At 54.3% G+C, this 23,039-nt stretch overlaps 2 protein-coding genes across 5 annotated transcripts in view; both read right to left on the bottom strand.

The window, feature by feature from the left end:
- Positions 1 to 23,039, bottom strand: part of LOC139673847 (class I histocompatibility antigen, F10 alpha chain-like) — a 283,320-nt gene that overhangs the window by 20,017 nt on the left and 240,264 nt on the right. The window lies entirely within an intron of this gene.
- LOC139673842 (class I histocompatibility antigen, F10 alpha chain-like) lies at positions 1,631 to 7,082 on the bottom strand. Of its 4 annotated transcripts, none has more exons than XM_071559709.1 (8): positions 6,985 to 7,082; positions 4,996 to 5,259; positions 3,140 to 3,415; positions 2,676 to 2,948; positions 2,453 to 2,560; positions 2,316 to 2,354; positions 2,168 to 2,200; positions 1,631 to 1,833 (listed from the first exon to the last, which is right to left on the bottom strand). In XM_071559709.1, the coding sequence occupies exons 1-7, from the start codon at positions 7,058 to 7,060 to the stop codon at positions 2,187 to 2,189; spliced, it is 1,050 nt and encodes a 349-aa protein (XP_071415810.1). In that variant the 5' UTR covers positions 7,061 to 7,082; the 3' UTR covers positions 1,631 to 1,833; positions 2,168 to 2,186. The 4 variants fall into 4 exon arrangements, with proteins under 4 accessions (XP_071415810.1, XP_071415812.1, XP_071415808.1 ...); XM_071559711.1 differs by having other exon boundaries at positions 1,631 to 1,836; XM_071559707.1 differs by lacking the exon at positions 2,316 to 2,354 and having other exon boundaries at positions 2,168 to 2,286.

Below are 23,039 nucleotides of genomic sequence, written 5' to 3' on the forward strand. Positions count from 1 at the left end.
TTTGCGCTGTGGATAGCGGACAGTGAAGGGAACACCCAGGGGGAGCTCCGCTGGCTCCACTCCACCAGGGTGGAGTCTCTCCCCTCTCCATGACGCAGTTGATGGGCATATCCATCCACGCAGGAGTTGGTGGGGGTGGTACGGAAACTGATCCGCCCCAGGGGCGAGCAAATTAGGAGCCGACCACAGCCCCTGCGGGCTGCAAGGAACCCGCGCCTGGCGCATGCGCCTTGATTGGCAGGCAGTGGGGAGGGGGGTTGGGCAGTCCTTGCGCCTCGTTGCTGAATGCCCGCGCAGCCTCTTTGTTTGGCTCAGCCGCGTGGTGACTTTTCGTGGGCTTTTCAATCACGTGGTCTCTTTGTTTTCCTGGCCACGCGGTTTCTGGTCCCGCTGAAATGTCTCCCGTGGCAGTTTCCAGCCGCAACGGAGCAACTCCGGCATACCCACAGGGCGGCAGGGATCACGGCGGCGGGGCAACCCCAGCCCTGAGGTACCCGCAGGGCATTGCTGCCGCCGGTGTCATCGTCGAAGGTGGACAGACAGGGGGAAAGCTGCTTTCCCTCATCTCTCTCTTGGCTGAGGGCACCCCCCATCGCGTTTTCTCGGATTCAGGATATAAATAAAAGTCACTCATAGTTTGGAATGGCTGGATGTTTTCTGTGGCGTGTCTCGTGGGGTTCCAGGGTTGCTGCTGAGGTCCGGCCGCTCCTACAGCAACAGCCGGTGGTCTCATTTGCTGTGCATAGGCTGTTTCTTGGTAGTTGTAAGGCGGTGCAAAGACGACTTCTTGGTCCTGTTGGATGTCTGTGCTTTTTGCGGCGACGAACGGCGTGGAAAAGCTTTGATTCCATGGCTGCTGTGATTCCATCGGGTTTTCCGGAGTGGGAGCGGGCGGTGCCGCATGTGGGTACCGTGGTGGGGGTCCGACAGGTGGCACGGGCGAAGAAGGGTACCGTGGTGGCGTTTCCGCGGGCAGCACTGCCCGCGGTGGTGCAGGAGGGTGCTTAGGGGAAAAGCCGCCCTGCACAGGCAGGCTTTTTTCCTTTCTCTCCGGTAGCTCGAGGTTTTCTTGGGCTCGCTCCACTTGAAGGAGCATCTTTCTCATAGCTGTATATGATGGAATAAGCGGCAAAAATTCTTCGGGAGCAGTTTGGGCTAAATTCCACAAATCTACCCCATATTTTCCCATAATTCTATGGAAAACGTGGAATTGGCACCTGTTAAGTGCCCCCGACTAAGGCACCAGTCCAAAATTTTTTGTAATGCTTGTCTTTCAATGTTTGTTTTGGTAACATGAGCTAATTTTTCAAATTTATCAAGCAATAAGTTCATTTTAGTCAACTTGGAATTTCCCATGTTTCTTTAACTCACCGGTTTGAAGGTCGTGGTTCTTTCAGACCACGTTCTTCCAGCAGCTCTCAGGGCCACTACAAAGAACTCCTGAGTTTATGGGAGACAGAAGCTCTCAGAGGCTTCTCCACAAAGCACCCAAAAAACTGGGGCACAGCACCTCTCGGGGGCCACTCCTTAAGGTTCTAGGCAGGTCTGCAGGTAGCTTCCATGTTCTGAAACACGTCGGGGTCCGCCAAATGTTGCAGACCGGGCTCTAGTGAGATCGCACACACCAATATGTCGTACAAGCAAGATCCAAAGTTTATTCAAAAATACAGGTATATGTAACCTTAAGTGACCACACCCCAGGTACAAAGGTTTGATTCCATAGGTTGAGGCTGGAAACACGTCCTTTTAAGGTGAAAATGAAACTTATGGGCTGCTCCTTCAGACCACCAGAATCAGGGGCGGCAACAGGCTTGATTGCTCAGGTGGAGATTCCTGCTGCGACGAGAATGGGGGACAGAGTCACCATGTCCCTGTCCCCATCCCATGGGATAGATCTGCCTGTGGAGCCCACGGAGAGCAGGAGCCCCTCTGGAATCCATCATCATCTGCTCCAGCCATCCCACACAATCCCACTGTGGAATCCCACTTCTATCCCCCTCCAGCCAGCCAGCCTGATCCTGCTCCATAATCCAGCCCTGATCCCACTCCAGAATTCTTTATGATCTCACTCTGGAATCCTGCCCTCATCTGGAATCCCATCCCAATCCTGCTCCATCCACTATGCTCTGATTCCCCTCTGGAATCCCACCTGGATCCCACTCCATACCTGCAGGGGAGCCGTCAGTTCAAGCGTCTGCTCCTATGGAAAACAGAAGATCCATGAGATTCTGGCCTGGATCACACACGTGGATCCATCCTGGGATCCATCATGGAGAGGATCTGGATCTGGAAGCAGACACACTGCTGGTACTCACTCATAGGTGTTGTGTTGTATCCATTCCTCTCCCTGTTCCCTATGGAAAAAAAGCAGGATCAGCACCTGTGGCACAGGATCCCTGGAATGCTGTCAAGTGGATCTGTGCCCCTTCCCAACCCCCATTCCGTGAGTTACCGGATTGGAGCTTCCAGACACTGAATCCGATGAGGCTGATGATGATGATGGCAGCGATGACGGACAGGGCGATCACCACTGGGGTGGAATTCCAGTTGGATTCTGGCTCTGGGAAGGGAGGAAGTGTGAGGAGGGGGAAGGGAACCCCCAATCCACTTCTCCACATTCCCAAATTCCCTGTTCCCACATGCCCAGTTCCCACATTCCACATTCCCAGCCTCACCCCAGGCGAAGATCCCGGGCTCCGGCATCCCGGCGTGCTCCACCCGGCACCGGTACTGCTCCCACTCCCCCGGCAGCGCCTCGATCCTGGCCCAGCTGTGGAAGGTGCCGTCGCTGTTGGGAACGACCCCGCCCCACTCCGTCTCCTGATCCCGGATTTCATCCCCTTTCATCCAGCTGATCCCAAGGATCCCGGGGTAGAATCCGTACGCGTGGCAGGACAACATCAGGATCCCGTGTTCCTCTTTGCCGGAGACATGGACATCAGGGGGCTCTGGAATGGGATAATGGTGACATCCAACCATGGAATTCCCACAAGGATGGGGTGGCAATGCGATCTGCCCATGGAATTCCCATGGCAATGGGATGGGGCTGAGATCCATCCATTGAATTCCTATGCAAATTACCACATTCCCAAGTCCTCCATTCCCAAATTCCACATTTGAATGGGAATTCCATCCCCACCTTTGCGCTCCAGCGCCTCCTGCCCGTATCCGACGTATTTCCGGAGCCCTTTTGGACAGATGTGCCCCAGATAATTTGTTATCCTCTCCGCCTCGAACCCTTCGTGTTCCCATCTCCTCTTGGTGACCTGGGCAGCGCTGTCGGCCGCCACAAAGCTCTTGGATCCCAGCTCCAAGGAGATGAAATCCTGCCCGTCGTAGCCATGCCGGAAGGATCCACGGACGGTCCCGTCAGACAGGAGGGCACAGCCAACAACCCGCTGCAGTGTGTGGAGACCTGAGGGGAAATGGAGCCACAAAGACCCCTGAAATTGTGTCCCAGCCCCACAGAGCCCCACCCAGAGTGTGATGGAGTCTTATCCCAGTCCCTTGGATCCCCATGGATACCCACCCAGCCCCACAGGTAACACCCCAGCCCCACAGATCTCATCCCAGCCCCACAGGTCTCATTCCAGCCCCACAGGTGCCCCCTAGACCCACAGATCTCACCCCAGCCCCACAGGTCTCACCCCAGCCGCACAGATCCCATCTCAGTCCCACAGATCCCCGCCAGCCCCACAGATTCATCCCAGACTGAACAGATCACATCCCAGACCAACAGATCCATATCCCAGCCCCACAGGTCCCATCCCAGCCCCACAAATCCCATTCAAGTCCCACAGATCCCATCCCAGACCCACAGATGCCTACTAGACCCATAGATCTCATCCCAGCCACACAGATCCCATCCCAGCCACACAGATTCCCCCAAGCCTCACGGATTCCATCCCAGCCCCAGAGATGCACCCCAACTCTACAGATCTCCCCCAGCCCCAAAGATTCCCCCTCCAGCCCAGAGATCTCCCATAGCTCCACAGATGGCATTCAAGCCCCCCAGATACATCCCAGCCCCATAGATGCACCTCAGCCCCACAGATCCCATCTCAGTCCCACAGAACCTATCCCAGACTCACAGATCCCTCCCAGTCTCACAGATCCCATCCCAGCCCCACAGATCCCATACCAGCCCCACAGATCCCCTCACAGCCCTAGAAATGCCCCCCAGATCCCATCCCAGTCCCACAGATCCACATCTCAGCCCCAGAGATGCACCCCAGTCCCACAGATCCACATACCAGCCTCACAGATCTCCAGTCCTAAAGATTCCCTCTTAAGCCCAGAGATCTCGAGTAGCCCCATGGATCGCAACCCAGCCCCAGAGACCCCATTCCAGCCCCACAGATCCCATCTCAGCCCCACAGATCCCATCCCATCCCCACAGATCCCTCCCAGTCCCACAGACCCCATCTGAGCCCCACAGATCCTGCCCCCCGCTGCCCCACAGACCCCCTCCAGCCCAGAGATCTGCCATAGGACCATGGATTGCAACCCAGCCCCACAGATCCCATCTCAGTCCCACAGATCCACTCCAGCCTCAAAGATCCACCTCAGTCCTTCAGATGTGCCCCAGACCCACTGATGGACCCCAGCCCCTCATATCCCCCCCACCCCCACAGATCCCAGCCCAGCCTCTCATATCGCCCCCAGCTCCACAGATCCCAGCCCAGTCCCACAGATCCCCTCCTCCGACTTACAAACCCCATCTCCAGCAGCCCAGATGCCCCCCAGACCCACAGATCCCAGCCCAGCCCAAGATCCCAGCACACCCCCACAAAACCCCCCGAACCTTCAGATCTAAGCCCAAACCCAAAGACCTCCCGAGACCCACAGATCATCCCCAGCCTCAAAGATCCCCCTCCAGCCCACAGATCTCACATAGCACCACAGATCCCATCCCAGCCCCACAGATGCACCTGAACCCCACAGATCCCATCCCAGCCCCACAGAACTCCCCCATTCCCAGCTGACCCCACTCACCCCCACTCTGGTTGTACCGGCCCCGCAATATCTCCAGGTTGTCAGCAGCCCAGTGCTGGTTCCCCTCGTTGATCTCGGTCTCTTCATCCCAATATCCCGGCTCAGCTCCCTTCTCCATCCACGGCGTCTGCGGCTCCACCCGGCCCTGCTCGCTGTCGTAGCGCACAAAGGGGATCCCATCCAGGAACCCCATGGACAAGAACTGAGGGACCCCCGGGCTGGGCTCCGACACTGCCACATCCAGGTACCACAAGGAGTGAAGAACTGGGAGGAAAAAGAGATTTGGGGGCCTGGGGGGTCATGGGTAAAGGAAAGGGGGAACTAGGAGGGCCAGGAAGGGGCTTTGGGGATCCCAGGGAAGTTGGCGCAGGAAGTCTCAGTGCCTGGGTAGGGTGTGCAAGGGGGTCCCACTGCACAGGACTGGGGGCTCAGGAGGGTCCCAGAGTCAAGGAAAAGGAGGGTACAGGGATTGGGAGAGGTGGAATAGGGAGTCCAAGAGGTTCCTGTGTCCAGGAAAGGGGGATCCAGGGGCCCTCAGGGTCAGGGAAAGGGAATCACAGGGTGGGGAGACCCAGAATGGCCAAGAAACAGGGTGCAGGGAGTGTTGGTGCAGGATAAAGGGGTGCAAGGGGGTCCCAGTGTAAGGGAATGGAAGCTCAGGGTGGTCTTGCTGCCATATAGGGGGGTGTAGGAGGGTGCCCGTGCCCAGGAATGGGAGTACAGGGGTGTCCCAGTCCCAAACAAAGGGGGTTAGGGGGTCTGGGTGCTGAATAAGAGGTGCAGGGGGGTCCCCATGCCCAGGAATGGAGGTTCAGGGGGGTCCCAGTGTCAAGGAAAGGGCAGTGAGGGCACAGGGAGATGTGTGATGGAGGTTCAGGGGTCCCTGTGCCCAGGAAAGGGCAGTCCAGGGGTCCCCAGTGTTGAGGAAAGTGAGGTCTGAAGGCTGGGAAAGGCAGGAATGGGGGTTCAGGGGGTCTCAGGGTCAAAGAAAAGGGGTACTGGGAGAGGAAAAATGGCTGGAAAAGAGCGCACAGGACAATGCTGGTGCAGGATAAGGGGGGTTCAGGGGGGTCCTGGTGCTGAACAAGGGAGGATCCACGGGGATCCAAGGGTAAAGGAATGGGGGGTGCAGGGACTGGGAGATGTGGAATGGGAGGTCCAGGGGGTCCCTGTGCCCAGGAAAGGGGGGGCGGAGGGGTCCAGGGGTCCCCAGAGTTGAGAAGAGGGACGTCATGAGAAGGAGAGACCTGGGATGGCTGGGAATGGGGGTTCTGCAGGTCCTTGGTGTAGAGGAAAGGAGGGGCTGGGAAAGGCAGGAGTGCGGGTCAGGGGGTCTTAGGATCAAGGAAAAGGAGGGTCTGGAAGAGGTGGGATGGCCAGGAAAGGGGGTGCAGGGGGGTACTGGTACAGAATAACGGGGTATAGGGGAGTTATGGTGCTGGATGGGAGGTTGCAGAGGGTCCTGGTGCCAGGGAATGGGGGTTCAGGGATTTCTCTGTGCCCGGGAATGGGGGCTCAGGGGGGTCCCGTTGCCCAGGAATGGGGATCCAGGGCATCCCAGTGCTGGATAAGGGGGTGCAGCGTGGTTCCCGTGCCCACGGAATGGGGGCTCAAGGGGTTTCCCGTGGCCGGGAATGGGGTTTCAGGGGGGCCTCCATCCCGGGAATGTGGTCTTGGGGGTTCTCTTCCCGGGAACAGAGGTTCAAGGGGGTTTCCATGTCCAGGAATTGCCCTTCAGGAGGTTTCCCGTGCCCAGGAATGGGGGTTCAGGGGTCCCGGTGGCACATAATGGGGTTTATGGGGGGTCCCAGTGCTGCGGGAGGGGCTGCAGGGGGGTCCCAGTGCCCGGGAATGGGGGTGGAGGGGAATTCTCCTGCCCGGGAATGGGGGTTCAGGGGGGTCCCGATGTCCAGGAATGGGAGTTCAGGGAGGTTCTCCGTGCCCGGACATGGCAGTTCCGGAGTTTCCCGCTCCGAGGGTCCCACTTACCCTCCGTCGCCCCCCCCGGAGCCCCCAGGAGCCCCAGCAGCCCCAGGAGCGCCCCCACACCCAGCGCTGGGGCCATCGCGCTGCTCCGCTGCGGCCCCGCCCGGCCCTGACCCGGACCAGGCCCCGTTCACAGAGCCGCCTCCGGCCGCGCGATTGGCTGTGCTGTTTCCCGATCGCCAATGGCAGCCCGATCCGCCTGTGACGCAATCGGTATCTGGGCAGATCCCGGTGGCGCAGGTTGTGAGACGGGAAAGCGAAAGTGTCCGAGGGAGCGTGGGGGTGGGGGGGGGGGGGGTTAGAACGGGGGAATTCCCGGGAATTCATCTGGATCCCCTTTGGGACCCCTCCTGGGACCCCTCTGGATCCCCCCGGGACACCCTGGGACCCTCCACGGCCACGAATTGCGGGACCCCCGGGCCGGGCTGGGCTGAACTCCCGAGCCCTGCGGTGAAACTCGGCCTTAAACCCGCTGGTTCGGGGGCGGGATCGGGAAAGGGCGGCGGTGCCGGGAAGGGACCGGGACGGAGCGGGACAGGCTGGGATGGACTGGGGTGGACTGGGATAGACTGGGACACCGGGATACACCGGGACCAGGACCGGGACCCAACGGGACCAGAACTGCGGTAACAGAAATCATACTGGGAACAACTGGGACCACACTGAGGGCAACTGGGGTCATACTGGCATCATACTGGGAGTGACTGGGAGGATTCTGAGAGCAGATGGGACCATGTTGGAGGCACCTGAGGTCATGCTAGAGGTGACTGAGGTCATATGGGGGTGAGTGGGACCACACTGGAGGTGACTGAGAGCCACTGGGCCCATGGTGAAAGTGCCCTGGGCCCCACTGGGTGGAACTGGGCGGCTCTGGCCCAGCTGGGGCTCTGGGTTGTTCTCCCCCAGGGCCCCTCGGGCCCGGCCGAGGCCGCAGTTCTGAGCCAGGGCCGAGCAGGGACCCTCCGGGTCCCACTGACACCCCCGGCCCCACAGAGCCGAGGGACAGGGAATGGCCAGGGACAGGGAATGGCCAGGGATAGCGAATGGCCCTGGGGACAGGGAATGGCCCTGGGGACAGGGAATGGCCAGACACAGGGACTGGCGGAGGACAGGGAATGGCCAGGGACCAGGAATGGACATGGACAGGGAATGTTCAGGGACAGGGAATGGCCAGGGACAGGGAATATCCAGGGACAGGGAATGGCCCCGGGGACAGGGAGCAGCCGAGGGCCATGGCATGGCTGGTTCCTGCCCTGGATGTCACCGACGGGAACGTTCGTTCCTCCCCGTGGGCAGCGAGGGGCGCTGGAGGGTCCCTGTGCCCCCCTGCCCTCAGTCCCTGCCGGCACCGCTCCGGGCCGTGTCGCTGTCACGGAGCGGCCGCTGCCCCGGGACAGGCTTGGCTGCAGAGTTTGGGGTTAAACCCGCCCCGCTGGGCCGGGGGGGCAGCCCTGGACACCAGGGCTTTGCTCCTGGGGCTCTGCAGGGGCTCCCGCGGGGGCTCGGCCTCCTTGGGGCATCCCCTGCTCCTGCCTGGGCTCCTCCCGGGCTGCAGGGGGGTCTCTGCCCCATCCCGGGCTCCTCCGCAGGGCACAGTCGCTCCAGCTCAGGGGCACACGGAGCTCCAGCCGGGTCGGAATAGCAGCGATTCCCTGCGCGCCCGGAGCCGGGCACATCGCCAGGGTGGGAATGCTCAAGGGGCGGCTCCGGACACATCACCAGGGATGGAAATGCTCCAGCAGCGGCTCCGGGCACATCGCCAGGGTGGGAATGCTCAAGGGGCGGCTCCGGACACATTGCCAGGGTGGGAATGCTCCAGGGGCGGCTCCGGACACATCGCCAGGGTGGGAATGCTCCAGGGGCGGCTCCGGACACATCGCCAGGGCTGTTTCCCGCAAACCGCGGGGGTTTCGGAGAGGGAGGCGGGTTCTGTACAAAGTGCGGGCGGGGGGCGGGCACTCGGCTCGGCTCGGCTCGGCTCGGCCGCGGCCCCGGCGCAGGTGGGACCCGAAGGGCTCACCCCCCGTGTCCCCTCCCCAGGGCCCGCGGAGGGAGCGGCTGCCCAAGGGCTCCTCCTTCCCCCTCGCTCGGAGCCGGGGCCGCAGCACCGCTGGCCCGTCCCGGTTCCGCTCGGCCCGACAGGTTTGGCCGCCCCGTCCCCGGGAGTGTCCCCGGCCGGTGGGACCGGGCTTGGAGCCCCCTGGGCTGGTGGGAGGTGTCCCCGGCGGGGCACGGGTGGGGCGGGGTGGGCTTTATGGTCCCTCCCAACCTCAGCCATGCTGGGACTGAAACACAGGCGCGATCTGGGATGGACCGGGATGGGGGTGTGGGATGGACCGGGATGGGGGTGTGGGCCAGATCGGGGCTGTGGGGGCTGGGCTGGACCAGGATAAAGCAAGTTTGGATTTCAGTTCAGTTCTCAAGGTTGCTGTGCCATATCCAGAGAGAATTTGTGAGGGGGAAGGAGGATGTGGGACTAGAGGAGCAATAATAGGCACATTTTTCTTCCATATCCTGTTCCATCTCCCCTGGGCCTCCCCCTCCGGCCCAACCCAGCCTGTGGGTCCCACCTTGGGGTCTCAGTGACCCCCCAGGTGTCTCCTTGCAGGGACACCTCAGGTAAGGGCTGAATTACTCTTTTACTTTCTGATAAAAAGTGGACATTCCTGTTGCCTGTTTGGATTTCCTCTCTTTTGGTCACTGGAGAAAAGCCCCTTTGAATAATTCCCACATGCACTTGTGGACTCATTTCCCTTCCCTGGGCAGCAAAACAAAAGGCCACAACTATATTGGCCTGTAATAGTTTTGAAATGCTCTTTGGGGCACAGAAGTCCTGTATTTGCTCCAAACTCAGAGTCTTTGGGAGTATTTTCCATGACAAGTTTCTCTGCTATTCCTCACTAGATGTTTTCTCCTCCTCTTCCTCCCCCACCTGTTTTTCACCCCAAAATGCCCTAAAGTGCAGCCTGGGGCAGCAGGAATTTGGAGGCTGAGAACAGTAAAAATCACTGCATCAATTAAACCTTATTTAAAATCAAGTGTTGAGGTGGGAAAAATTATCCATTTGGTTCCTACTTTACAGGCACAGGTAGATGGTTCTTACCTGGAGAATATTTACCTGTGGAGGAACTGCTGGATAAGGGCTGGTAATAATTGGAATTTGTTGATGTCAGGGTTTATACATAGTTTTAATTAATATGGAAACTCTTTGCATCTCCCAGTGACCCACCAGCAGCATCCACATTCTGTGCCAGTGGATTCTTGTCCTCTTTCTCTGTTTATGTTCTTATAAATATTCTACAAACTGTTCTCATGGGGTCAGTTTTGGTTTGCTGAACCTGTTAATTTTTAACTTTGTCTTGGGGGTCGAGCATGGCCAGAGAAAGTGTTGTGAGATTGCTTGCAAAAAGTGAATTTCTGAGCAATCCAAACTGCTTCAGCTCCGTGAGAATCACGCTGATACTTCAGCCTGCAAGGACACACACCTGCTGTTTGTCCGGTAGGCGACGGTCACTCCTTGCAAGTGTTTTCATGGGAACGTCTCAACTGCCTTCCTGATCTCCGGACATGGACCTCAAAACATCGGGATGAGATAATGCAAACACTGGGCTTGTGAGAGATGGGCTTTTAACCAATTAGAAGTTCTAGGGTGTTGGGGTGAGACCCTTTTAGCCAATAAGATGTATCTCTAACCCTGTATAAACCGTGTGCTGTGTGAAATAAAAGGTCTTCACTATAAACTTCATAAGCTTGTTGGTGAAGTACTTTCCAAGAAAGTTTGTTTACTTTAGGGTGTGACAGATTTGGACATTTGTTGTTCCTCCCTCTCCCATCCCACTGCCCCACAAACAGCCCTGGGCCACCTGTGAGGGACAGGACCTGCTGTCCCAGGGCCTGGGGCTCAGGCCTTGGCCTTTGTGCTTCCTCCAACCAGCCCAGGGTTTTCTCAGCATTGCAGGTGCCTGCACAGAGCCTTTGTCTCCCTGCAATCAGGGCCTCCAAGGATCTGCTCTAAGGAGTCCCTGGGGAGGCTTTGTCAGTGCCTGCCCTCAGTGGGGCCCATTGATGCTTCAAGGGACTTGGAGTTTGGCTTCTGACTTCTTGAGCAATATTTCAAATTTTGTCTTACTACTTGAGGATCATGGACTCATCTCCAAATACACAGTGGGGCTTATTAAAACACAGAAAAACAGTTTATTTCTATTTCTTTAATTGTTTTCAAGTCTTCAAGACTTGTACTAATTGGAGTTGTTTTGTAGTTTTGCTAAGGAGGAAATTTCAAAGTGGGCTTCACAAAAACATATTTTTTTTAGTAAAAGGGAATGATTTACACAGAGACATGGGATGGAAGAGGATCAGGGTACAAAGGATTTGGATACAAAAGGGAGCAAAAAAATTAGTAGTACTTAATCACTGACCAACTGAAGAGTTATCAAGTGATTCAATAGCATTGATTAGCAATGCTAACAGTGAATTAATTATAAATTCGCAATAACATTCACACCACACTCAATTCACACACACACAGGCAGAGATGTGTGGACACATCAATATCTGTGTGTGTAAGGGTGCCCATCCACAATTCTCCTGGTTGTCAGTGAAACACTCCCATCCCATCCCTTTGTGTTTCCCAAGAGACAAGGGGGGCACCTGGAGGGGTGTGTTTGTTGAGGGGGGATCAGAATTGTCCTGGGCATCAGCGACGCTCTTTGGAGTGTTGCAAACTTGAGGGTTCCCGAGCTCCGAGAGGCTCCCAGAGGTGCCCACTGAGAGGGAGGTGCTGGGGAGCTCCAGGGGCCTCCCTCAGGACCTCTGTTTGTGGGGTCACAGGGTGACTGGCTTTAGTTCTCTGCTGAATTTCCATCCTCATGTCAGTAATTACTGGAGTTTCCAACTGCAGAGTGACTTGGTGGCACCTCTGCCAGGGAGAGCCTGAAACCCCAAATGCATCTTGGCAGCAGCAGGTCCTGCCAGTCCATGGCCAGGAGCCCTCCCTTGCCAGCCCAGCCTGGTGGGCAGCACTGCAGAGCTGCTGGTTAAGGGTGTTCTTTCTTGCTGGGCTCTGCAAAGCCACTTCTGCTACAGGACCCTCATGGGGAAGGAATTTGCTCCAGCAACTTGGAGACAAGATATTAATCAAAACCTGCTCATGCTGTTGCCAAACCCCTCTGAAATGATTGGGGTAATAAAACCCCCTAACACTGCATGTTTGGTGTTAGAAAGGAAGGCATCACTTTATTCCAATTGCTGGATGTGTCTGTCCAACAGAAATCCTACCTTTCACACAGACATCAATGCATCAATTATTCACCTATTTATCAGTTTTTATCAAACAAAGCAAGCAATGTTCATTGGTTCTAAATGACATAATTGTATTGAATTAATTTTTATCTCCTTTTGGTTATGGACTTCTCCCTCTCTATGCTAATTAGTCCGTATTTTTAGTCTTTTTCTCCTGGTTGGGACTTTCCATCACATCTACTAAGTCCTTGTTACTCATCATCTTTATCTGCTGGTTTCTGCAAATGTCCTTGTGGTCCATAAATTCTGCATTCCAGATGTCCAACATCAACAGTACATCTTTCTATCCCAGGCTTTGTTCATCAAAGCATATCAAGGTTCACTTAACAAAACTTAGAGAATTAGTACTTTTCCCAAGCTGTGTTCTCACAGTGGTAGGTTAAATTCTGCTGAGTGCTGGCTGAAAGAGATTTAAGGCCCAACACACAACTTGTCTTTAATTCAAGCAGTTCATTAAAAGGCTAATTAAAACCATGATGATATTAGAAAAGTTATATCATTTCCTAAAATCTGAGCAGAGACCTGAGGGTGGCAGAGGAAAGAGGAGACTCAGGCCAAGGAGATATGGCTGGAATGTGATGGTTGTGAGGTCACTTCCACTGCAGCAGCCTGGGTGGCCCTCAGGAGACATTCTGGCCAGGGAGCATTGTGAGGTCATCCAGCACATCAGGGAACCCACACAACAGAAGTTCCATCTGGGAGAGGAGAAGGAGTGGGGCAGGTGGGAGAGCCCCTCGGGTTCTGATTCTGGGGCCAGCTCTGTCACACAACCCCACCAACCCTGGCAGGCAGGAAGGCAGCCTGGGCTCGTGGCCACCCTGCTCTGCACTGGCCCTGAAACTGGGGAAAAACCTTTTCCTCATGCTCAGGTTTAACATTCCCTGTTTCCCCCAACACCCCTTGTCTTTCATCCTCTTCACATGCCAGCTCCAGTCAAACCTTCCCTCCCTCAAAAAACCAAGTCACCATATTTAATATTTATTTTGCAGATTCTCCTTGCTGTCACCTCCTGGCTGTGGCTTCATGGCCCCTGTCACAGCCAGCCCTGGCCCTGCACTGACCCAGCTCTGCTGCCCCACAGATGCTGCATCAGGAAGGGAAGGCCCATGGGGGAGGGAAATGCACAGGGACTCATCCTGGAAGGGACCTCGGGCGGGTTCTGGGCCAAACCAAAGCACAGTGAGTGGGGAAAGGGACACAAGGATGGGCTGTTTGTGTGCTCTGCCATGTCAGGAGAAGATGCAGAGCTGCAGAGACACCCAGACAATGTGGATCCCCCAAGAGATGATCTCAGACAGTGGCTCCCAGGCCTCTGCCAGTCACTGGTTACTCTGGTTTGATGTTCCCTGGTGGTTACACCCACCCACACACCCACCAGTGTTCTGTGCACACACACCAGTCTCACCAGTGTCTGGGCCTCCAAAGAACACAAGACCTGATGATTTGTGGCTTCCACTCCATTGGCAGGCACTTGGATCTCTCTCCATACCCAGAGCACAGAGATCTCTTGTCCCAGAAAGTTCCTGGCAATGGAGGGATTAGGAAAATGGAACAGCCGGTGGAGTCAGTTGCAGGGCATGGCCAGGGAAAGGTACTGACCAGTCACCTCTTTAAACATGTTCAGCTTCTTTCATCCATTTTTGCTCTGTTTTCTCATGCCTGTTCCTCCACAAATCTCTTTGGACATTTCCTGGACATCCCATGGCAAGTCTTGCACTGTCCCTAAATGTACTTTCTGGCTGCCCATCCTGAGTCTCAGTACCTGAGTGAGAAAACCCCCAACCTCAGCTGCAAGCCTGGGGGCTCTGTCACTGATCACTTGGGGAGCCTTTCATGCAGAGATGTTGGAAATCTCTATTAGTTCCTTTGTAACTTTTGAGTTTTGAAAGGTTCCTCCAAAGTCATTGAAATTCATGTCCCTAAAAGGACTGTTTTTCCATTTTCATAAAGTGTTGGGGATTAGGTCACATTAAAATACCAACATGGTGCATGTAGGTATTTGCAACCCTGTGGAGAAGGAGTTGGGGATATAGGAAAAAAGAATAATAAACTGTTTGGGTTGGAAGAGAACTAAAATAGCCACTAGTCAAAGTGCACTTCAATTACCCAGGGACACCTTCCACAAGTTTAGGTTGTACAAAATTCCAAACCTTGGGCAGCTCCAGGGATGGGGTTTCCACTTACTCTGTAACCTGGCCCAGGTTCCTGCCACCCTCAGCACAAAATATTTCTTCCTGACATCCAATGGAAATCTCCCCTCATTCTGTTCCAGTTCCTGTGCCTTGTTCTGCCAATACAACCTCTGGCAAAAAGTGTGACTCTGTCTCTCCTGCACTAAGAGCACAACATTTTCATGGCTAAATACAAGAGATATCATATGAAGGGGTTTGGAAGCCTCCAAGCCCTGGGCCCAGTGGTGTGGAGACTGAGGAAAGAACAGGAGAAGCCTGAGAGGCCTTGAAGGGAAACTGGGGAGGTCCAGACTGCACACAAGGAGAAAGGAATTTCTGCCCAAGGGCAGTGCTGTGGTGCAACACATCCCCCTGAAGGAGTCTGGATCAGCCTAAGGCTTTGTGTGCCAAGGCACAGCCAGGGAGGAGGGAGAGGTGTCAGTGCAGGAAGAGGCCAGCGAGGTGGGGCAGCCAGGGGATGTCGACAGCCTGCAGGCAAAGGGGCAGGGCATGGACACCATAGGACAGCCTGGGCTGGAGAGGAGACAGGGATGTGCAGAAGCTGAAAGGCCCCAAGAGAGCCAACTTGTGCAGGCCTTTGGCCATGGCTGCTGTGTGTGCCCCTGATGGCATGAGGAGACAAGTGAGCCTTGCAGCCCTGGGGCCTCATTGCCTCCTTGTCCCTGCTCAGCAGCCTGGGAGGTGCCGCCCCATCCTCCTGCCCTTGGCATTGCACATCCCACATCCCAGTACCTCAGGAAGACCCCCAAGGAATGAGGGAGGGAGAGGATCTCCCTTCCCAGAGGCTGGGGTTCACGGCTGTGACCTTTGGGTTAATGAAATGCTTCTTACTTTCCTCAGCATCAGAGTGACCTTTCTTTCCTAGTCCATATTTGTCATCATTGTCTCTTTGTTTTCTAACTGGAATCTGGGGACACTTTCTCAGTTATGTCCCTCAGAGGGACCATTAATAACAAAAGAAACTTTAAAGTTTGATTCTGACTTTGATTTCTCATGAGCTTCCTGCACCTTTCCTCAGGGTCTGATGTTCAGGGACTCAGCACCAAACCCCCAGAGGGCCATTAAATGCCCTGGGCTGTTGCTGTGCTGCTGAGCTGGGCCGGGCTCCTGGCACACAGGGAGCTCCTGGCAAGCGGGCAGCGCTGCAGAGAGACAGCTCTGCCCAGGAGCAGCTCCTGTGCACAGCCCAGCAGGGCTCAGGGCACTGCCTGCACACACCGAGGGCAGAAAAGCAGGGCAGAGAGAGGTTACACACAGTCTGGGGTGTGAGGAAAGTTGAGAGGAAGATCCACAGAAGAGGAATCTTTCCAGGCTCTCACACGGTAAGTCTGCATGAAGGGCAATGTATGTGCAGTCTGTGGGAAGATCTCCCAATGCTGGCACATCCCACAGACTGGGGGGTCTCTAATGTGGGATATCACAGTGTCTCTGGTGCTGAAGAGGAGGACGTGCTGCAAAGCAGGGACTCTCTGCTGCACCATCCCAGGGACATCCCAGCAGGGTTCCCTCCTCCCAGGGATGGCTGTAGGGTTTGAACCCTGGCTCTGCCACCCAGGCTGCCCCAAACTGTCCTGCAGAGCAGGGTCCTGCACCCCAGGGTGCTGTGCCAGGGCAGGAGCTCTGCCACCTGCCAGGGGCAGCTCTCAGCTGGTCTGGGGAGCTCCCTCAGTGCTGGGGGAGAGGCTGTGGGTGGAAAGAGCAAACCCTGGCAGGGCAGGGCAGGGTAGGGCAGGGCAGGGCAGAGCAGGGCAGGGCAAGGCAGCTTTGTTCAGCTATCAAGTGAGAGTTTCATAGGTGAGGACTGCTTACAGAACCAGAGCACTCCAGGATATTTTCCAGGGGATACTTCAAGGAGAAGGTGAAACGAGGGATTTCTATCAAGCTCTCAAGCCAGATGCCTGGTGGTTTGTCATGCAGAGGGAACACTGAAGAGCTGCACAGGGGCTGAGAACTACCTGGCATTGTTGGTGTCTAGGAGGTGGCACAGCTGGCTCAGGGTGACACTGCCCTGAGTGCCCACCTGGTTCTGCCCTGTCTTCTCCCAGCTGGACCCTCAGTGTGCATTTACTTTTTCCTCAACTTGCTCATGTTCCTGGGGTTATTTCCTCCTTCTCTCAGTCAGACTCACTGGGGATGGGAGTTCAAGCTACAGAGTCAATCACTGATCCTGTGATCCCCCTCAGGCAGGTGGGTCCCTGGGAATGAGACATTCCAATTCTCCTCTGACCTGTGGGGCTGTCAGTAGTGAATTCTGTGTGACTGGAGAATGAGGTGTGTTTCCCAGAATCAAACCCCATTGTCAGGACACTTGGCTCTTCTCTGAGATGTCCTTCCAAGCTGGGAGCTGCCCTCAAGAATGCAGATCACCTTCATAGCACAATTGTGTTATCTGAAATCCCCAGTGCAGAGGGGCAGAGATGCTGTGCCCATCCCAGGAAATGCTGTTGAGTTGGTGAGATGAGCCATGTGTGTCCTTGAGACCTTGAGCCAGGCTGAGACACTGAGTGGTCTGTGATGGATCTCTTTGCTCTCAACAGTGTCTGGTGGCATTTCAGACAAAAATGGGAGTGTGATCACTCTCTGTGTGAGGAAGGCCCAAGTCCATGGCAGCTGGAAGAAGGCACAGGGACAGAGCAGCTCCCCTCACTCTGCATTAAGCCACAGACATCGTCGTGTTTGGGAAGCCCTGCTCTGCTCTTCCTCAGGGCAGCACAAATGCTGAGGGGTTCTGACATCCAGGAAAACTCCACAGGGAAGATGAGGGGAGTCAGAAACAAAACACCCAAACCTCTGAAACTGCCTTCTGGAATCCTGAAATCTTCTCAAACTTGGAAGTGCAGATGCCCATGAGAACTTTTGCATTAGGAGCAGTTTCATCTGACACAACTGAACACCAGGATGGGCCCTGCCCCACCATGGCCATGACCCCCCTGGAGCAGAGCAGGGCTGACCCTCACAGCCAGTGGGCAGAGGGGCTGCTCCTCATGGGAAATGTAGTGAGCACCAAGCAGGGCTCCAGCCATGGATATGAAGCAAATTTTCCTGAAAAAGAAAAGTGGGGAGTGTGAGCACAAGGCAAAGGGGTATTGGGAAATGGCTGTGACTCTTTCAGAAATATCTCATCTGATTTGTCACTGTTATTTCCTCCTTGGACAGTGCCCCACCTCCAGAAGCAGCAAATGCCCAACAGCAGCTCCATCAGCCAGTTCCTCCTCCTGCCATTGGCAGACACGCGGCAGCTGCAGCTCCTGCACTTGTGGCTCTTCCTGGGCATCTCCCTGGCTGCCCTCCTGGGCAACGGCCTCATCATCAGCGCCGTAGCCTGCGACCACCACCTGCACACCCCCATGCACTTCTTCCTGCTCAACCTGTCCCTCACAGACCTGGGCTGCATCTACACCTGTCGCCGCCAATGCCTAGGTGAGGACTGCACACACCAATGTGATGTAAAGCAAATCCCAAGTTTATTCAAAAACACAGGTATATATGACCTCAAGTGATCCCGCCCCAGGTGCGGTGGTCTGACTCCAATTGGTTGAGGCTGGAAACATGTCCTTTTAAGGTGAAAACGAAACTTGTGGGGTGGTCACTCAGGCCCACCTGAATCGGGCTGCAACATCTCCCCCTTTTGTTTCAAAGAACAAAGCAAAAATGCAAACAACAGAATACACATCATGCATATTGCAATTTGAACAGAAAGGCTGAAAATTTTGAAAATTGAGAAATAACATTTTGAAGATCTTAGATTTTGCTAATTCAAGACTTAACAGGGTAGTTGCAGGTTACACATCCCTACCTCCCCCTCTCTTTTCAAAATAGAACTTTTGGAAGGAGGTACAGTAACCTTTGTAAACTCACACAAACTAATACATGACTAAGACATGTATGTTTGGAATTTGCAAACTTACAACTAGTGCAAAACAAGAAACTTTTCTTTCACGCGTGAAATTGTGGTCTTTCCTGTGCAGTCGTCACTGCACAGACCACTGTAAACAAACTACAAATTTTATTAAATTTTGTGCAAAGTGTTCAAGAGTGCAGAGTGACTTAACTTAGTAAAGAAGCAAGTTCAGTCCAGCTGAACTAAATCTCCTTATGTTCAAGGTCCATTCTCAGAACTTCTGTGTGGCCATCACAGAGGTCTGAGAATGAAGCTTTGATTTTTAGTCACCTTATAGACTCCTGGTAAAGCAGCAAACAAGTGTGAATTTACAGAGAAAATTCACAAAGGCTAAACATAACTAACACTGAAAGAGACTAAGTACGCTCTCTAGAAAATGTTCAGCAGCTTAGGGGGGCAGGTATCCTTACCCCTGCAGCCTGCTGGGCAACTTGGCAGTGCAATAAGCTCAAAACTGCACTTTAACTGAAAATTTTACAGAATTTCAAAATACAGGCTAAACAACATGCTCTTGAACTAGACTGTTCTTGTTTGATTGGACAGTTAACGACTAGTCTTAGGCTACTGCTGCTTGTGGTTGCCATATGGGGAAGGCAGTGTGGCTCCAGTTTCCATGAGCTATTTGACTGGCTGCGCCCCATGGCTTGCAGCCCCTCTGGTTTTTTGGAGGTCCAGCTCCCCACCCCATGTTTGTTAGAGCAGTACCATCCTTTTTATATTTAGAATGACAATCCTGGGCTTTGTGACCAAGTCTGTGACAACGGTTACATTCTCCAGTGAACCTTTGAGTTCTGCTATATTTTGGTTGTGCTGGACAAGATTTTGTTGTTAAATTCCAGGGTCTTTTCCCCCTTTTTTGGGTGGATTGTTTGCTAAGAACTGTGGCTAGAGCAGAAGCATGTAGCTTTGCTTTTTCCTCCTCTTCTACCCAGGGCAATCTGGCACAGGCTTCAATTAACTGTACCAAAGTAGCTGTGGCTGGTAGAGAGGCTATGAGCTGTTTGCATTGAAGATTGGCATTATTAATTACCAGATCTTTCAATAATACTGGTTTAATGTCAGGGGTAATATTTGGAGCAGCATCCAAAGCTTCTGTTACTTTATCTACAAATTCCATGAATGTCTGTCCAGGTTTCTGCATTATTTGCATATAGGGTAGAGAAGGTTTTCCCTTCTTAGGGAGATTAGAGAATGTGGTCAAAGCAGCATTCTTTGACTGTTCCAAAATATGAAAATGTAATGCAGCTTGTGTTTGTGGGTCTTCATAAGCTCCTGATCCCATTAGCTGGTCTAAAGATGCTAATTTTAAGGGATGTCCAGTTTCTAAGTGTATATTTTTTGCCTGTTCCTCCGTTAACTGCTCTTTCCATTTCTGTAAAAATAACATATAAGCAGTAGGAGGTAGAATAAACTCCATTAAAGCCTTAGTGTCTGCTGGGATTAGGTTATTGTATTTTATGAAGGCTGTGATTTGGTTTTTTACCAAGGCATTGTCATAGCCGTATTGAAAGACTATACTGTGTATTTTTTGTGCAATTTTCCAATCAAGTGGCTCCCATTTTGAGCCTTGTGTAGTGTTAATCACAGGCGCAGAAACCAGGGGTTGCAGGGAAGGTGAGGGTGTACCTACTTCTGCAGCTATGGATACTAACTCTTTGTACCTTTGCTGGGTATTAAATGGGAGGTCGCGAGGTGGCTTTGTGACTCCATCTGCAGAATCTGGTACCTGGGTATCAGAAAGCTTTGAAATTAAGTTAACAGCATTGCAATTTCCATCTCCCCCCAGCATGTCCCAAACAGAGGCTTCTTTTTCTGTTGCTCTCCATTCTGGGATACAGCCGGTGGGTGTGGCTGTCGGTGATGGAGGCTGCAGGTACCAGGTTGCCGGCGCAGGGGCAGTCTCTACTGGCGCGGGGGGTTCCCGTGCTGGTGTTGGCAGCTGCGGGCTGCGCACGGCTATCGGGGAGGGAGTCCCCGCTGGTGCTGCAGAGCTTGTGTCCTGCGCGACTGACGCTGTGGGAACTCGCTCTCGGGACCCTTGCTCTGTGGGTGGCACGCAGTGAAGGGAACTTTCAGGGGGAGCTCCGGTGGCTCCGCTCCACTGGGGAGGAGTCTCTCCCCTCTCCATGACGCGGTCGATCCACGCAGGAGGTGGTGGGGGTGGCGCGGGAACTGATCCGCCCCCGGAGCGGGCGAATTCGGAGCCAACCCCGGCCCCTGCAGGCTGCGGCGGACCCGCGCCTGGCGCATGCGCTGTGATTGGCAGGCAGTAGGGAGGGGGGTTGGGCGGTCCTGGCGCCTCGTGGTCAGGGCGCGCCGTTCCTTTGTTTGATTTCGCGGGCTTTGCCATCACGTGGTCTCTTTGTTTTCCTGGCCACGCGGTTATGCCGGGCGGCTGTAGCCCTGCTGGAATGTCTGCCGCGGCAGCCTCCTGCCGCAACGGAGCGACTCCGGCGTACCCGTGGGGCGGCGGGGAGCACAGCGGCGGGGCGACCCCAGCCCCGAGGTACCCGCAGGGCATTGGCGGCAGCGGCGGCGTTGGCGGCGCCGAAGGTGGATGGGCAGGGGGAGAGAAACTCCATGGGGTTTGTCCCCCCCTCCACATGTCTTTCTCGGCTGAGGGCATTCCCCATCGCGCCTTCTCGGAGTTAGGATTTAAATAAAACTCACTCACGGTTTGGTTTCCTGCGGCGTGTCTCGTGGGGTTCCAAGGTTGCTGCTGAGGTCCGGCCGCTTCTACAGCGGCAGCCGGTGGTCTCATTCGCTGTACAGAGGCGACTTCTTGGCTTTTCGCGGCGACGAACGGCGTGGAAAAGCTTTGATTCCATGGTTGCTGTGATTCTGTCGGGTTTTCCGGAGCGGGAGCGGGCGGTGCCGCGTGTGGGTACCGCGGTGGCGTTTCTGCGAGCGGCGGTGCCCACGGCGGTGCAGAAGGATGTTCAGGGGAAAAACTGCTCTGCAGAAACTGACTTTTTTCCCTTCTCTCCGGTAGATCGAGGTTTTTACGGGCTCGTTCTACCTCTAACAGCATTTTCCTTATAGCTGCATATGACGGAATCAGCTGTAAAAATTCTTCGGGTGCAGTTTGCACTAAATTCCACAAATCTGCCCCAATATTGTCCCATAATTTTATGGAAAGCGTGGAATTGGCATCTGTTAGGTGCCCTCGACTGAAGCACCAATCCAAAAATTCCTGTAAGGCTTGTCTTTCAATGTTTGTTTTTGTAACACGAGCTAGTTTTTCAAATTTATCAAGCAATAAGTTCGTTTTAGTCGAGTTGGAATTTCCCATGTTTCTTTAACTCACCGGTTCGAAGGTCGTGGTTCCTTCAGTCCACGTTCTTTCAGCAGCTCTCAGGGCCACTACACAAAACTCCCAAGTTTAAGGGAGACAGAAGCTCTCAGGGGCTTCTCCACAAAGCACCCAAAAAACCTGGGGCATAGTAGCTCTCAGGGGCCACTTCTTAAGGCTCTAGGCAGGCCTGCAGGTGGGTTTCATGTTCTGAGACACGTCGGGGTCACCATTTGTCGCCGCCAATGCCTAGGTGAGGACTGCACACACCAATGTGATGTAAAGCAAATCCCAAGTTTATTCAAAAACACAGGTATATATGACCTCAAGTGATCCCGCCCCAGGTGCGGTGGTCTGACTCCAATTGGTTGAGGCTGGAAACATGTCCTTTTAAGGTGAAAACGAAACTTGTGGGGTGGTCACTCAGGCCCACCTGAATCGGGCTGCAACATACACCACTGTCCCCAAAGCCATGCACAACTCCCTCTGGGACACCACAACCATCTCCTACATGGCATGTGCTGCACAGGTCTTTTTTTATTTCTTCTTTATTTCAGCAGAGTTTTCCCTCCTCACCATCATGTGCTACGACCGCTACGTTGCCATCTGCAAACCCCTGCACTACGGGACCCTCCTGGGCAGCAGAGCTTGTGCCCACATGGCAGCAGCTGCCTGGGCCAGTGGCTTTCTCTACTCTCTGCTGCACACAGCCAATACATTTTCCCTGCCCCTGTGCCAGGGCAATGCCCTGGACCAGTTCTTCTGTGAAATCCCACAGATCCTCAAGCTCTCCTGCTCACACTCCTACCTCAGGGAACTTGGGCTTCTTGCTCTTAGTGCCTGTTTAGGTTTTGGTTGTTTCATTTTCATAATTTTCTCGTATGTGCAGATCTTCAGGGCTGTGCTGAGGATCCCCTCTGAGCAGGGACAGCACAAAGCCTTTTCCACGTGCCTCCCTCACCTGGCCGTGGTCTCCCTGTCTGTCAGCACTGGCACATTTTCCTACCTGAAGCCTGACTCCATCTCCTCCCCATCCCTGGATCTGGCCCTGTCAGTTCTGTACTCGGTGGTGCCTCCAGTACTGAACCCCCTCATCTACAGCCTGAGGAACCAGGAGCTCAAGGATGCGCTGAGGAAAATGGTGACTGGGAGCTTTTCAGCAGCAAGAACCTGCCAGTTTTCTTCTGTACAGTGCCCATATTAAAACTCATGACAGGCTCAGTTTGCCATCCCGGATTTATCTTGGTGGTCAGTGGGTTCTTTATGTCATAATGTTGTGCTCAAGTAAATTATTTTATTCATCCTCTCATCTAAATCACTGTATTGTTTATTAATTTGACTCTAAATATTTAATTGAGCAACTGTGCTATCT

This window comes from Pithys albifrons, chromosome 7 (genome assembly GCF_047495875.1).
Source record: "Pithys albifrons albifrons isolate INPA30051 chromosome 7, PitAlb_v1, whole genome shotgun sequence".
In the NCBI taxonomy this organism is placed as follows: domain Eukaryota; kingdom Metazoa; phylum Chordata; class Aves; order Passeriformes; family Thamnophilidae; genus Pithys; species Pithys albifrons.

Coding starts and splice junctions, on each gene's coding strand:
- LOC139673842 (XM_071559707.1), bottom strand. CDS start 7,060: ATGGCCCCAGCGCTGGGTGTGGGGGCGCTCCTGGGGCTGCTGGGGCTC. Junction 5,260..6,984: donor TCCGGGGGGGGCGACGGAGG/GTAAGTGGGACC, acceptor TTTTCCTCCCAG/TTCTTCACTCCTTGTGGTAC. Junction 2,561..2,675: donor GCCCGGGATCTTCGCCTGGG/GTGAGGCTGGGA, acceptor CTCCCTTCCCAG/AGCCAGAATCCAACTGGAAT.